This window comes from Elephas maximus, chromosome 9 (assembly GCF_024166365.1).
Source record: "Elephas maximus indicus isolate mEleMax1 chromosome 9, mEleMax1 primary haplotype, whole genome shotgun sequence".
In the NCBI taxonomy this organism is placed as follows: Eukaryota; Metazoa; Chordata; class Mammalia; order Proboscidea; family Elephantidae; genus Elephas; species Elephas maximus.
The window spans coordinates 28,946,769-28,963,154 of NC_064827.1; the positions used below are offsets into that span (position 1 = coordinate 28,946,769).

At 36.6% G+C, this 16,386-nt stretch overlaps 1 protein-coding gene across 2 annotated transcripts in view; it reads right to left on the reverse strand.

Moving 5' to 3' along the window:
* The window catches only part of HAUS6 (HAUS augmin like complex subunit 6), a 37,913-nt gene that overhangs the window by 17,643 nt on the left and 3,884 nt on the right, over window positions 1-16,386 (reverse strand). Inside the window, exons 1-9 of one of the 2 annotated variants that reach the window (XM_049895933.1) lie at window positions 15,666-15,744; window positions 14,941-15,097; window positions 13,014-13,146; window positions 10,044-10,191; window positions 6,092-6,157; window positions 5,732-5,780; window positions 3,522-3,692; window positions 1,378-1,571; window positions 610-736 (exon numbers count right to left, since the gene is read on the reverse strand). In XM_049895933.1, coding sequence (XP_049751890.1) covers window positions 610-736; window positions 1,378-1,571; window positions 3,522-3,692; window positions 5,732-5,780; window positions 6,092-6,157; window positions 10,044-10,191; window positions 13,014-13,146; window positions 14,941-14,970 — 918 coding nt within the window. In that variant the 5' untranslated portion in view covers window positions 14,971-15,097; window positions 15,666-15,744. Of the gene's footprint in view, window positions 1-609; window positions 737-1,377; window positions 1,572-3,521; window positions 3,693-5,731; window positions 5,781-6,091; window positions 6,158-10,043; window positions 10,192-13,013; window positions 13,147-14,940; window positions 15,098-15,665; window positions 15,745-16,386 lie in introns of those variants that run through there. The other variant, XM_049895932.1, reaches the window with a different exon arrangement.

A 16,386-nucleotide genomic window follows, 5' to 3' on the forward strand; every position in this document is an offset into this window, starting at 1 on the left:
AGACAATCATCTGAATCTAAAAGTATTAACTACAAGTCACAACATTTTAATGACTATTTTAATACATATTTAGAGAAATTACAGAAACCAAAACATTTGAATTTTAGTCTCAAATGCAAAGCTGACAAACATGCACACACATAGCGTTTCCAGGTCATTTGTGACATGATAAATCAGGAGACTGCTTTACATTAAAGAAGCCCTGGTAGTGGAGTGGTTAAAGTGCTTGGCTGCTAACCAAAAGGTCAGTGGTTTGAACCCACTAGCCACTCCTGGAGAGAAAGATGTAGCAGTCTGCTTCCGTAAAGACGTACAACCTTGGAAACCCTGTGGAGCAGTTCTACTCTGTCCTACAGGGTTGCTCTGAGTCGGCTTCAACTCAACATCAGTGGGATTCGGTTTGGGCCTTACATTAAACCACTTTGCAAAATGAAGTCAATTCGTGGTTAATACAGGGTTGAGAGAAGAAGTGTGCTGTTACATTATAGGGAGAACAACTAGGATCATATAACAAGGTGCATGTAAGTTTTTGTATGAGAAACTGGCTTGAATTGTCAACTTTCACTTAAAGCACAATAAAAAAAAAAAAATGAAGTCAATATTACTTACTGGAGTACAACCTTTAATTAGACTGAAAGGAGACAGGCCAAGAAATTCTGTCCACTTCTTAGACCATTCTCCTTGTTTCTCAACAATAGAACGTCTTATAGTTATAAGATCTTCCTTCATTTTATACCTATGATAGCATTAAAAAAAAAAATTTTTATCCAAATTATGAATAAACCAAAAGGTAATGAATAAAATTTAAGAAAGCAATGATGGTTGTAAGGAAGAAGGAAATAAAAATCCAAGGTACAAATAACTTTAACTTGAATAACTCTCACAACCAAACATTCAGAGCCTAAAGTACCTTTTTCCTTTTTTAAGACCAGAAGGCAATCATACACTTTTTACCCCACTTATCTTTATAACACAATTGTTTTTCCTGGTTCTGCACTCAGTCAGAGCTCTACTCCCACTCTCTGTTCACTCCTGATGGCATCCCATACCTCCCAATCTTTCTGCTCAGATAAAAAAACTTCAGAGGCCTAGTTTTATTAGTAGACCCCACAAAAGAAACATTAAAATTATATCACAGAGATATCACTTGGCAAAAAAATCATTCCAGATAAAGAGAAAACTACGTTAATTTTCCCTTCTACTTTCTGTGTCTTTTCTGGAAGTTGATCAGATAATACGGTTTTTGTGTACTAACAAAATTTTCATACTTGTTTTCGAAAGACAAAGAGTAGTAACTATATATGAATTTTGCTGAGAAATTATCAAAACCACCCTAATCCTCCCACAATAAAAGAAAAGAACATCTTTCTACTGTACCTCATATGCTTCAGATCTGATAATCTTTCTCTCTGAAATCTGGTCTCTTTTTCAAGGTAGTGAAGGTCTACTGTCAGTCTTGCTTGGTCAGTCTGACAATGTTCATATTTCATTATTTTCAAGACTTCATTTAATAACTGAATAACTGTTAAGAGGTTCAATTTTCCAGCCTCATAAACATTTCCTATGTGTAACTAAGGATTCAGAGGGGGGAAAAAAAGTGGTAAACTACTGGTTCTAAAGATAATAAACTGCTATGTAATATATTTGTTTTTTACTATTATATAAAAAGTTTACCTTAAATTAAAAAAAAAAAAAAACCCTTCCCCGTCAAAAAATAAAACTACAGTAAACGATTTTGTTCCAATAAAAACAATTACCGTGAAAGAACACGACATGCTACATTTTTAATTCAAATAGACAGAAGGTAGAATCAAGATTGGGGAGAAAGGACAGGTTTGCGCAAAGATCATGAATTCACTTTTTAACAGAAGTAGCAACTTATGGTTCCTAAAGGCTGCAACCAAACTTGGACATGTTAATTTCGCCTGCACAGCTCCAGTGTTTGAAAAACATATGAAATCCACTGCTAACATTTACAAACTCAGAGATCTCACCAAGAAATTACTCTGTAAAGTCTCCAAACACCTCACGACTTCTTACTTTCTCCCTATTGTTACACTAGAATGAGCATGCTCACTTATACATATTACCTGCCCAGCCCCTGAAAAAATCTGATTTTTAAATACTCTGAATTTGACTTTCCCCTTCATGTTTCCTATTAAACTGAAAGCTCTTCAGGGTCAAAAACAATATTTTTGTATTCCCTATACAAGTCCTGGTAGGGTGGTGGTTAAGAGCTCGGGTGCTAACCAAAAGGTTGGCAGTTCAAATCCACCAGTTGTTCCTTGGGAGCCCTACGGGGCAGTTCTACTCTGTCCTATAGGGTCGCTATGAGTCAGAACTGACTCGACGGCACCTACCAACAATACTACATCAGGAGCCCTGGTGGTGTAATGGCTAAGAGCTGCTGCTAACTAACCAAAAGGTCAACAGTCTGAATCCACCAGTTACTCCTTGGAAACCCTATGGACCAGTTCTATTCTGTCCTCTAGTGACACTATGAGTCGGAATCAACTCCAAAGCAACAGGTTTTTGTTTGTTTTTAATACTGTATCAATATGTGGCATATTTGGGGGGGGGGGACTCATTGCCGTCCAGTCAATTCCAACTCATAGCAACTCTACAGGACAGCGCAGAACTGCCCCATGGGATTTCCAAGGAGCGGCTGGTGGATTTGAAGTGCAGACCTTTTAGTTAGCAGCCAACCTCTTAATCACTGCACCACCAGGGCTCCTCCTGGCATATAGCAGGTGGTTAATAAACTGTATATTTACCAAGAAAAATAAGTGTGGGCTATCCAGATGGAAATGTCCCATAAGCAAGTGGAAATAAGCAGATGGAGTTTAGGTTAAAAGGGAGAGTCAGGAAATAGCGATTTGGAGACATTACTGTACAAGAGGCCGTGGAAGCCATGGAACTGGGTAATAAATTGAGGTGAATTTGTAATGTGGGAAAGAAAAGGGGGCATTAACGGAACCAATGAGAACACTTTCTTTTAAAAGTTAGAAAAAGGAACCAGTGGAAAAATTGAGAACAGCAGTCTGAAAAACCACGTAAGAGTAGACACTGAAGTCACAAAAGTTAAAAAGACTTTAAAAAGAATATTTAACATCAAGATGAGAGAGAAACCAAGAGGATGAAGCATTTAAAAAAAAAAAAAAACATGTGGCAATCAGGAGATCACTGGTGCACTCACTGAAAACTTTTAAAGAACGAGTATCGTATCATCTTCCTACTAAGCAACCTCCCACCCCCCGCTCTGTATGACGTTATCACCGTACAAGGCACAGCCAATAAGGGTTGATGGGTACCCTAAGAGTACTCCTCCTTATGCAAGTTACAGTAGATATACTCACAAGTTTTGAAAGTAGTAAAAAACACTACAAGAAAAACAGCATATAACCTATAAAATAATGAGACAGAAATTTCCCCAGATTTTTTAATTGTGGTAAAAATATACACACCAAAACATTTACCATCACAACTACTACTCAGAAGTTTTCTTACTATCAAATGCTTACCTGACCCATTTGTTTTTCAATTTTGTCAAGTAAGAGCCTTGGAATCTGAACAGCAACATTAGTTCCGTCTAAAGAGTACTGGTTAACAAGGCTAAGGACTGAACTAACAACTTCTCTCTCTTTTTCCAAAAACATGAGTGTTTCATTCACTAAAGCCCACAATGACCGAACCTTTGAAAACAGAGACAAACAGAAAATATTAAACATAGTCTAAACATACACTAAAGAAATGTAAAATACAAATTTACATTCATTCCTAGGTACAAATGATGTACTACTAGAATAATTTCTAATAAAAAAATCAAATAACTGTATTTTAATTGTCTAAAAGCTCTGATATTACTTCCAAAAGGGCTTTAAAACCAAAGAATTTCTTGAGGGAAGCTAGCTCACTATGATTTTCAAAGCAAATCTAAGTACTCTAATAGCACCAAAATGCAATTACCATTTCCTATATTCTGATATCCCAATGATCTCATGGAGATTTTTAAGGGAGAAATAATAAACGTTTTCGGGGGCGGGGGGACAATGTTACACATCAATTTAATAGTCATTCAAGTTCCAGAAAAGTTAAAATACATAAAAGTCTGCTTCTTAAAAAGCAAAGAATCTTAGGCCTATACTAACATCTACTCACTAAAACTCAGGTAGGAGAATATTCACAGGACTATTATTTGTAATAGTTAAAAACTGGAAACAACCCAAAGATTCACCTAGAGTAAAATGGGTAAACTCCGCTATATTCATACAATAGAACATCAGACAGCAATGAGAATGGCAATATTACAACTACACACAACAGCATCAACATCACAAATATAATGCTAAAAGAAATTGATACACAAGAGTATATTCTGTATATTTCTATTTATATAAAGTTCAAAAACAGGCAAAACTAATCTTTGCCGTAAGCAATCAGGATAATGTTTACCCTCAGGGTAAAGGGGCTGTGAGTGAAAAGGGGATTCAGGGCGTGTCTAGGGTGCTGGCAATATTCTGTTTCTTAACCTGGATGCTGGTTACATGGGTGTGTTTACTTGGTGAAAATTCATCAAGCTACGCATTTATTATTTGTGTACTTTTTTATTTGCATGTTATGCTTCAACAGAATTTACAAAAGTAGGATGGAGGTAGATAAACATGATAATCATACCCAAGTCAGTGTCTGTGTTTTCCCATGGTACTCATAAATTATTAAATCTCTCTAATTGCAGCACTGCATTGCAAAATAAAGTTGTCCTCAAAATAGGAGTCACTGACTGGCAGTTCAGAGGTCTCACAGGATGGCATTTCCTACGTGCGTTTACAATAGTCCACGATCTGGTTCTCAGAGTTTTCATGTCTAAAAGTTTGATCTAGTCAATGCCTCTGATGATGGGACTCAGGAAAACTGAGTGATATTAATCAAACTTAGCAAAGACTGATGGAAAAACTTCAGTAGGTTTAATACCAACCTATGAAATTTACAGAGATATTACTTCCAGTAATAGGAATATTCATATTTGCTAACTGAAAGCTCCATGAAGAGAACGACTTCGTCTGTTTTCTTCATTGATGCAGTCCTGATATTTACAAGAATGCTTGACACATGGCAGGTGATTAATGGTTACTGAATGAATGAATAAAATTTCCTAAGGAGGGAACTCACTTTTTCCAGTGAAAAGGTGCCTAGAAAGACAAATTAATACCCAAAGCAGCCTGGTGATCACAGACTTAAAGAGCCTGAGAAAGATTTCATCCAGGCCAAAGGAAGGCCTAGAAAAACACTTATATCCCACATCAGAGCCAACCTCTGCAGGCTTCAGATCATTCGTGCTTCTTCCCTAGCCAGCCTCAATGTGACTCCTTGTTTTCTTCTGCACTTGCTATCTCCCTTCAGTTAATACATTTTATTTAGATAAATTAATACTGATTAAATTCCAAGCAAGCCAAGCTTTTCTTACTGGCATAAAAGATTTTAAAGTAACCACATTTAAAAATACTTTTGTATATATTTAATCTTATAAATTCCAAGCTAATTTTTTCCAGTATATTCATGAGTTTTAGAAGCACTCTGCTGATCCCTTTATATATCCTCTATACCAAGCAGAGTTTAAAAAATAATAATACTAGTAACAGCGCTACAGAAAGAAACTATAGAAGTCCAACCGATAGAGCAAACACTGCATATCCTAAGAGAGATTAAATCTCTCCTTCAAAAGTTGTCTCACCTTTTGAACTTTCTCTTGTAGATTACTTTGGTCATCACAGGGTTCCATTCTAGGTAAAAATTAATCTAATTAGCCACAAGAAAATCACATGGTAATTTAATATTCAAAGAGCTAACTAACCTACAAACCCATCCAATAACAACCATTCCAATTAAAAACCGAAATAAAATTCTAGCTCAAGGCAACAATAATGCACTGGAAAGAACTAGACTAGGAGTCAGAACTATGTTTTAGTCTTATCACTGTCTAGCTATTTACATATTATCTTTATTAATGTTTCTGGGACTCTCAGTTTCCTCACCTGTAAAACAGAGAACCTTAACTAAAATCTAAGGCGACTTTCAACTCTAAGTCACTTACTTTTTTATGTGGTTTTGCAGTCCTATATATTCTGCTCTCAATTCTCGTACTTGCTTAACTAAGAATCTGCAAAAAACAAAGATATCAATTTATAATCCCATTGCAATCCACTAGTATAGCCCACTTTGATATTTTTGGTCTTTTCATATCTTTGCTCAAGGCTTCTGGGGACTAGTCTTCTAAATATACCCAGCAGGCCACTAAAGGACCTGGAACTCCCTCCAATGGACACTGCTTTAAGGCACAGGTGTGATCGAACAGACAAGCTGATGTTGAGATGGGCCATGACTTCTACTCTAAATTCTTTGAGTAAAAATGTCGGTGGACAATAAGAGTACTCTGGCTCTCTTACCTTTGTCTCACATACCTACACAACGAATTTAAACGTTATCTAAAGCTGTCAAGCCACACTTCAGTTTTAAGGCCATTTCAAAGGATTTTGTAGCTTTAATAAAGATAACGCATTGAGGAAACCTCAACACCTCAACAACAAAAAGACGAACTATCTAATTAACAAATACCCAAAGGACACTGTTTTAGTCATCTAGTGCTGCTGTAACACAAATACCACAAGTGGATGGTTTTAACAAAGAAAAGTTTTTCTCACAGAAAAGTAGGCTAGAAGTCCAAATTCAGGGTGTCAGCTCCAGGGGAAGGTTTTCTCTGTCGGCCTTCTCATCAATCTTCCCCCAGACTAGCAGCTTATCTGTGCAGGGACCCCTAGTCCAAAGGACGCGCTCTGCTCCTGGCACTGCTTTCTTGGTGGAATGAGGTCCCCTGTGTTTCTGCTAGCTTCTCTCTTCTGTATCTCAAGGGATTGCCTCAAGACACAAGCCAACCTTGTAGATTGAGTCCTGTCTCACTAACACAACTGCCGCCCACCCTCCCTCATTAACATCGTAGAGGCAGAATTTACAACATGTAGTAAAGTCACACAGACGGGGAATCATGGCCCAGTCAAACTAATACACATATTAAAAAAAAAAAAAAAAAAATTTTAGGGGGACATAATTCAATCCATGACAGACATGAACGGACACTTCAGCAAAGACGACATCCAGGCAGCTAAAAAATACATGAAGAGATGCTCACAGTCATTAGCCATTAAAGAGAGGCAAAACAAAACTACGATGCGATACCATTTCAACCCAGCAATAATGGCACTAATCAAAAAAACAGAAAACAAATGCTGGCGAGGTTGTAGGGAGACTGGAACTCTTATTAAACACCTCTGGTGGGAACGTAAAATGGTAAAACCACTAAGGAAAAAGGTATGGTGCTTCCTTAACAAGCTAGAAATACCATATGATCCAGCAATCCCACTCCTAGGTACATATCCAACAGAAATAAGAGCCGTGACAAAAACAGACATACGCACACCCATGTTCACCGCAGTATTCACAATAACAAAAAGATGAAAATAATCTAAGTGCCCATCAATAGACGAATGGATAAACAAACCGTGGTACATATACACAATGGAATACTACACAACGATAAAGAATAATGAATTCACAAAACATCTCACAACATGTATGAATCTCGAAGACATTATGCTCGGTAAAATAAGTCAATCACAAAAGGACAAATATTGTATGAAATCACTATTATTAACAGTCAAGAAAAGGTTTACACACAGAAAAACATTTTTTGACGGTTATCAGGAATGGGAGGGGGACAGAGGGAAAATGACTAACTAGAGTAGACGCTTGTTAACTCTGGTGAAGGGAAAGGCAATACACAATATGGGGGCAGTCAACACAGCATTACCAAGGCAAGAGAAGACACTGAGAGGTACATAAGGATAAAAGGCAATGACACTAAATACAACACATACAATCCTGCAACAACAGTAAAAATAAACAATATTTTATGAGTGGCCACATAGGTAGATATGTATGGTCAATGGGTATGGGAGGGCGTACAGGCGTACATCCACATGCATATATAGGTTTGGCTGTGGTTATTTCTACATACATACATACGTGCGGCATGTATACTCGTATGCATAATAGAGCACACAGGGTACACAGTCATGAAAACATCCTAGACACAACCAAACAGTTCACAGGACACAGTTACTGGGCTTGAAGGCTAAGGACCACCGTATTCAGGAGACATCTAGATAAACTGGCATAACGTTGTTCATAAAGACAATGTTCTACATCCTACTTTGGTGAGTAGTGTATGGGGGTCTTAAAAGCTTGTGAGAAACCATCTAAGATACAACTATAGGTCTCTTTCCGTCTGGAGCAAAGAAGAGTGAAGGAAACCAAAGACTCAAGGAAATAATTAGTCCAAAGGACTTACGAACCACAGGAACCACAGCCTCCACTAGCCTGAAACCATATGAACTAGATGGTGCCCAGCTACCACTACCAGCCACTCTGACCAGGATCACAATAAAAGGCCAAGTTGGAGAGAGAAAAAAATACAGAGAACGAAATTCCAATACATAAAAAAGACCAGATTTCTGGTCCAAGAGAGGCTGGAGGAACCCCTGAGACTACGCCCTTAGACATCTTTTAACTCAGAACTGAAGCCATTCCCATAGATCACCTTTCAGCCAAATAATTGACAGGCCTACAAAATAAACAACATCAGTGAGGAAATGCTTCTTAGAACAATCATCTATATGAGACCAAAAGGGCAACATCTACCCGGAAGCAAAGATGAGAAGACAGAAGAAGCATGAAAACCAAACAAATGAAAATAGGGAACTCGGGGTGGTAATGGGGAGAGTGCTGACACCTTGTGGTGATTGCAATCAATGTCATGGAACAATCTGTATACGAACTATTGAATGGGAAATTAATTTGCTCTGTAAACCTTCACCAAAACCACAATAAAAAATTAAAAAGATAACACAATATTTTAAAAGTTATCTTACTGTAGTTGTTTATAGCTGTAAAAAATGAGATGCTATCTGCTTCTAGAGTATAATAAGCCCGCCTGTCTTGTTTAATGCTATAACACCAGTGCCTAAACAAAATCTAGCACATAGTTGACATGAAAAAAAAAAAAAGCTTGCTGAATAGATGAAATACAAAATAGTATGAAATACTTTAAATAAAGTATGGAATATCTATTTGACAGAAAATCTACTTAATGGAATACCTACTCAACAGATTAGTAAACAGACATAAAAACTAGTATGTTATGGCAATACGGAAAATTTACAGAAAGAAATTTTACAAAAGGATACAAAATGGAACAAACACCAATTACAACTTTTAAAAAATAGTTTCATATTTGAAAAATATGAAAACTGAAATTTTTTTTGTGCTTCAAGTGAATGTTTACAAATCAAGTCAGTCTCTCGTACATTTTTTTGCTATATACTCCTAGTTGCTTCTCCCAATGAGACAGCACGCTCCTTCTCTCCACCCTGTTTTCCCATGTCCATTCAGCCAGCTTCTGTCCCCCTCTGCCTTCTCATCTCTCCTCCAGACAGTAACTGCCCAGACAGTCTCATGTGTCTACTTGAGCCAAGAAGCTCACTCCTCACCAGTATCATTTTCTGTCTTACTGAAATTTCAACGTTTTGAATTAAGATAATTTTTCCCTTCTCTCTAAACTTTCACTTACAGCATGCCTAAAGTTTTCAAATATTTTATTAAGAAGCCCTCTGGCTTTAAAATTGAAAGATAATAGCTAATGTTTTGAAGTGTTATTAGTTGCCATCGAGTTGATTCCAACTCGTGGCAACCCCATGTGTGCAAATTATATCTGCTCCATGGGTTTTCAAAGCTGTGATCTCACTGCAGCAGACTGCCAGGCCTGTCTTCCGAGGCATCTCTGGATGGGTTCGAACCATCAATCTTTTGGCTGGTAGTCAAGCGCTTAACAGTTTTAAAGTAGGCATGGATTATTTCCACTGAAGTTATACTTCTGACATTTGTTTAAAAAGAAAGGAATTTTCATTTTCTCACTATCAAAGTACTATACTTACTGTGCATTTTCCTGATATTTTTGGATAACGCAATCTTCTCTCTGCAAAATTTGGAAAAATTTCTTCCGTGCTATATGGCATCTGGCAATGCACTTATGCGAATCTTGTGGCTTTACATTAAACGTATCTATAAAATGTACAGAAGAATCTATGCGGAACAAAAGATTACAGAAAACTTAGACTTACAAACGATTAAATTTCGAAAATGTTGAATTTTTATTTATTTCAAGAGATTAAATTAACTCATATAACCCCCAACTCCTTAAATGCCAGTATGCCACATGAATACAAAAAATACAGGTGATGTTAAAAACCAATGACTTATTTTTAAATAGGCAAATAAAAAAGGATATTTGAAGTTAAGTTGTTTTACAAATTGAAAGCTTTTAGAGCCCATTTGCCCAAAATACACAGCTCGTTCACGACATGATCTATCTACTATACATTGTTATATATACAAGCAGCTATTCTTTTTAACAGGATCTTTCAACAACTCTTCTTTATCTTTTAACAACAAAGAAAGTCAGTTAAAAGAAACAGGGAGAGCACATCACCCGCATGGCTGCCATCAGCTTACTTTTCCTCTTACTAGGATCAACAGTACAGAACACTAATTAAACATATTCTCCATTTCTCAAGCAATTCTTGGCTATGTCACTAATGATCAAAGCAGGTCGTGAGAATTATTCATCCAAACATTTCAGAGTCCAGGTTTTTTCATGTAATAAATTCTACTAGTTTAACATGGTTCAATAAAGATAAGAATTCCTGCAAATTGGGAACCCCACGATGCACTTAAACGTCACTAATTTAGGTCCTAGAATTACCCCAAAGAAACCACCCCAGTTTCTAAAGGCTTAACAGGGAATAAGTTTGTTGAATTCTAAGACTCATTTACAGACTCAATATGTTCACTGGAATTGCTTTAAATCAGAAATAGGACAACCCATGCTTAGAAACCTTATAGCTTCTAGCATGTAACGAACAACAAACTCTTGTTAAATCAAAATACATAGATTTAATAAAAAAAATAAAACTTGAGTTACACGTAATTAGGGCAGATCTATAACAGAAAAACTAAGAAACGCTTATGTTATATGAAATGAAAAATATGCATATGTTTATCAAGCAGAATCACATATGTATGAAAAAGGAAAAAAATCATTCACGGAAGAACAAAAAAGTTTATATGTTATATCACAAATGATAAAATAAAAAGACCAATAATCTAAGAAAAGTATGGACAAAGAATACGAACATGAGTATAAAAAAAGCTCAAATTGCTCTTAAACATAGTAATTTTCAACCACACTAGTAATGAGAAATACAAATTAAAACTACACTGACATTCCATTTTTAACCTATCCGACTGAAAAGATAAAAAGGTCTGATCATACACTATGTTGTTGAGTCTATGGAAAAACTGACCATCTCAATACACTGGTGATGGAAGTATAAATTGTCCAACCTCTAGGGAAAATAATCAGGTAATAATTAGCAAATTACACATGCACAATGACTTTAGCCAAGCAATTTATCTTTCGGGAATTATTCTCCTAAAAATACTAATAAACATAAATTGATATATGTATAAAGTTTTTCACTGTAGCATTGTTTTTACAGCAAAAGACTGGGTAGAGGGAATGCAAATTAACATCAGAAGGCTGGTTTAATAAATCATGGTATGTCCAATCAATGCAACATTGTGTAGTTATAAAGAATGAAAACCAGAAAACTCCACGAATTGATATGGGAAGGTCTCTAAGATATAATGTCAAGGAGAAAAAGCAAGATTCAAAACTGTATGTATACTCGTCAGCAGAAGAGCAATGATTACAAAGACTTCCCTACATAATGTACTCAAGACTGATATTATCAACTTTCATAATTACTGAAAGGATTGTAAAAAAAACTCTAGCAATTTAGATGTTTCAGTTACAATTACAGCATTAAGGTCATTTTTCTGCTGTTCCTTGTCCTGTTTGGCTGAGTAGCACAATTAAAGATTATGCTTCCACCTCCCCCCTACCAAAAAAAAAAAAAAAACCACGTAAAATGTTACCACACATGGTTTAAAAAAAGAAAAGGAAAGAACATATACATATTTCCTTGTATTACTGATTACACTGGTTGCCTCTAATAAGGAAAACAAGGTAGCGAGAGAACACAGGTGGAAGACCTTTTATTTTTTGATTTTCAAGACAGGAGAATGCACTACCTATTCAAAATAAAGAAAAGGTACAGATATAATATATGCACTAAAAAACACTAAAAGGAAGTAAACCAAAATGTCAGCAATGGCTCTCTCCAGAAGCTGGAATATGGATAGGGTTATTGTCTCAACTTTTTTGTATTGTCTATGTTTTGTGAGCATAAACCAATCAAACAGATCAGCAAACTGAATAAGCTACAAGCAGCATACTTTAGAAGTATTAGCTTGAAAAAATCAATTTTTCGTTTCCATAAATTAGCAAATAGATCAAAACAAATAAAAAAAATTCCAACACATTGCCAGTAACAAAAATAAATCTCAAATACAAACTAAAGTACATTTAGCACAACGTATTAGAGCAGGGGCTGGCCAACCAGGACCTGGAGCTCAGATCTGACCCACTTCCTGGTTCTGTGAGGCCTGCAAGCTACAAATGGTTTCCACTTTTTAAAGGGTTGTAAAAAATAAAAAAAAATATATGTATAGAGATGGTAAGTCACCAACAAAGCCTAAAATATTTGCTACCTGACCTTCTATAGAAAGTTTCCTGATCCTTGTATAATAAAATAATCTGTATACTTATGCTCATTATAAGACGATTTCAAACTACAGTTTCAGTAAAATATTAGTATTTGCTTTTGAGGTACATGAACTTACTTGCTTTATTAAAATCCCCGGGTAGTTCACAAACTGTAAAGAATAATAAAAATTGAAGAATCAAAAAGAAAAAAAAAATTCCTACTATAAACTTAACTTACTTTTAGAATAGGTTTTAATATATTTTATTGCAACGTATCTTGCAAAATGGTACATCAGATGAACAAACTTCGGACCTCCAGGAGAAATAAACAGTGAGCCAACAACCTGAGGAAAGCTACCTCCACATTCAGCCTACAGAAAAAAGAAACAATTTGAAGATTTTCTTAAAAATAACACCTCATTTTTACATCATACTATTTTTGAAGTATAAGGAACCATGAAGGTGCAGTGGTTAAGCACTTGGCTACTAACCGAAAGGCTGGCAGATTAAATCCACCCAGCAGCCCCATGGGAGAAAGACCTGGCGAACTGCTTCTGTAAGGATTACTGCCAAGAAAACCCTATGGGGCAGTTCTATTGTCACATGTGGTCGCCATGAGTCGGAATCAACTCCAAAGCACCCAACATTTTCAAAGCAATGAAACAAACGCATAGAAGGCATTTTTACCACAATAAAAATGTATACCCTGCTTAATCCAATTTTAGAATAATTTTTAAGTCACATGCTGGACTAAAGGTCCACTGTAACAAAAGCTGATGGTGCCCACTCCTGTCCCCTTAGCACACCATCCTAACAGCTTCCAACACTGAGCAGCTGTAACTCTGCCTAAAGGTGTGCTCTGTCCACTGGAGCCCCGTGGAGCCCCCTTCAGCCTTTATGCACAGAATAGACAGCCCTCAAACAAAGGACTGCAGGCTGCTGTTACTATAGCTGCCTTTGAGTTAGAGCTGCCTAACGCTCAACACCATCAAGGACCCAGGTTCTTCTCATCTTCCCTTTCTGCCATCTTCAGCTCACTGATCCTCTCTTCAGGCTGTGTTCCCTCATGTTAAGCCAAAGGGATAACCAATTCTTTAGCCATCCTATAATAATAAACTTCCTTATTATTAAAAAAAAAAAAAAAAGCTGGACCGAACCTTTTCCCTACTTTGTTAGAGACAGCTACAAACAAAATACCTAGCATGGCAAATCACTGTTGAGGATTTGAGGACCTAGAATAACAATTATACGTATGCTTGAGTCTAATTCGTCTTTCTAAATCTAGCAGCTGGCTCAATGCCTGGCACACTGTAGCTTATTAACGTTTATATTTGCTGAAATAGCCTAGAATAGATAAAAACAAAGTTTTGCCCTGGTGAAATTTATTTTTAAACCTACCATAAAGAAGTGTTTATATGCTCCCATAGGAGATATTGGAAACCCTGGTGGCGTAGTGGTTAAGAGCTACGGTTGCTAACCAAAAGGTTGGCAGTTTGAATCCACCAGGTGCTCCATGAAAACCCTTATGGGGCAGTTCTACGCTGTACTATAGGGTCAGTACAAGTCGGAATCGACTCGATGGCAACAGGTGTGGTTTGGTTTTGGTTATACGAGATATGGAGTTTTGGTTATGAGTTGGAATCAACTCAACAGCAACGGGTTTATTTATTTTGGTATAGAAGATATATATACCTATGGTACAGTACACCTGAAACTCTTAAAAATTAGTCTTTCAAAATGCTTATCAATTTTGTGGGGCTAAAGAAAAATGTGGTAGATTCAGGAACACTCAGCATAGAGCTCCCAATATATTCTCTAAAGGTGTAAGGATTTTTTTTTAAAGTTAGATTACAAGATTGCAAAGATTTCCAAAAGTCTGTAAGTGATAGAGAAAGTAGATCATTGTCATGCATTCAATTATGTCCCCCAAAAATATGTGTCAACTTGGTTAGGCCAAGATTCCCAGTATTCTGTGGTTGTCCTCCATTTTGTGACTTAAATTTTACATTAAAGAGCATTAGGGTGGGATTGTAACACCACCCTTAGCCAGGTCACATCCCTGATCCAATGTAAAGGGAGTTTCCCTGGGGTGTGGACTGCATCACCTTTTATCTCTCAAGAGATAACAAGGAAAGGGAAGAGAGCAGAGAGGGATGACCTCATACCATCAAGAAAGCAGTGCCAGTAGAGCACATCCTTTGGACCCAGGGTTCCTGCGCGGAGAAGCTTCTAGTCCAGGGGAAGATTGATGAGAAGGCCGACAGACAAAGAAAGCCTTCCCCTAGAGCTGACGCCCTGAATCTGGACTTTTAGCCTACTTTACTGGGAAGAAATAAATTTCTCTGTTAAAGCCATCGACTTGTGGTATTTCTGTTATAGCAGCATTAGATGACTAAGACACTCATTCTAAAGCTCTACAATACAGGGGTCACCATTTAGTTTAAGCCTCCCAGGTATTCCGTAACTCTAGCATAAAAGGGCTGATCAGATTATTCCGTTTTGAACAATAAGTTTGAATTTTTGAACTTTTCTCAACCCTAGGTCATAAAACAATTGGTCACAGAAAATAGTTATAATAATAAAGCCACAATTATTGATACTATTTGGGGAAATAAGCTAAAATAATCTATGATCAAAAAAAGTTTTCTTCTCAAAAAAACTATGATATAAACTCCTACAATCCCTAAAATCTATTTCCAGTGCGCCTACTCAACAAAGCTGGCTTATTAGAAACCTACAGTCTCAACCAAAACCTACCTAAAAATATTACTCTAATATTTCCTTGCTTATACTGTTAGCATAAAAGCATTAACAAGATTTCACCTCAAAGAGTTAGTGTAGTTTTTTTTTAATTCTTCAAGTTTGACTCTTTCAGAACAGAAACACTTACAGAAATTTTTTTTAACCATTCACAGCAATGCTTCCGGAATTCAGCATCACGTTTTTGGTCAAATGGAGGCCAGCAAAATCTTAAAAACAAAAATAGGAACATTAGAATTATGAACAAAAAAACAAACTCAGTAAAATTTAAAAATATAAAACTTATCTCCTAAACTAGAAACATTAATGCTAAATGGATTAAAGCTAATGTTCTCAGAGTTCAGCTAAAGAGAGAGAGCAACCTGAGAAATTGGGTATTTTTCTTTAAAAATATCTATTTGGTTGAGTTCAGCTTAGCGCAAATAATTGATGAATGAGTATATTAAATAAAGGTATGAATTAAAAAACACCCATCGTCATCGAGTCATTTCCAACTCACAGCAACCCCACAGGACAGAGTAGAACTCTTCCATAGGGCTTCCAAGGACCGCCTAGGATTGGTTTGCAGCCAAGCTCTTACCCACCGCCCCACCAGGGTTCCGCGGGTATGAATAGCTGTTAAAATTACTGAAAATCAGCTAAAGACGTCAACATTCTCAATGGATCCACTGGGCTAACGTATAAAGATAGTATAAATAAATTTGTATGCTAAGCCTGACAAAAAAAGAAATCTTGCTGGAGAGACAGCAATGGTTACACATGAAGCACAAAAGAGGAAGAACATGACAGATACGACTCCTACAGATAACCCACATCACAGTCAGCGGGTGCTACTGTTTTGTGGCTAAATA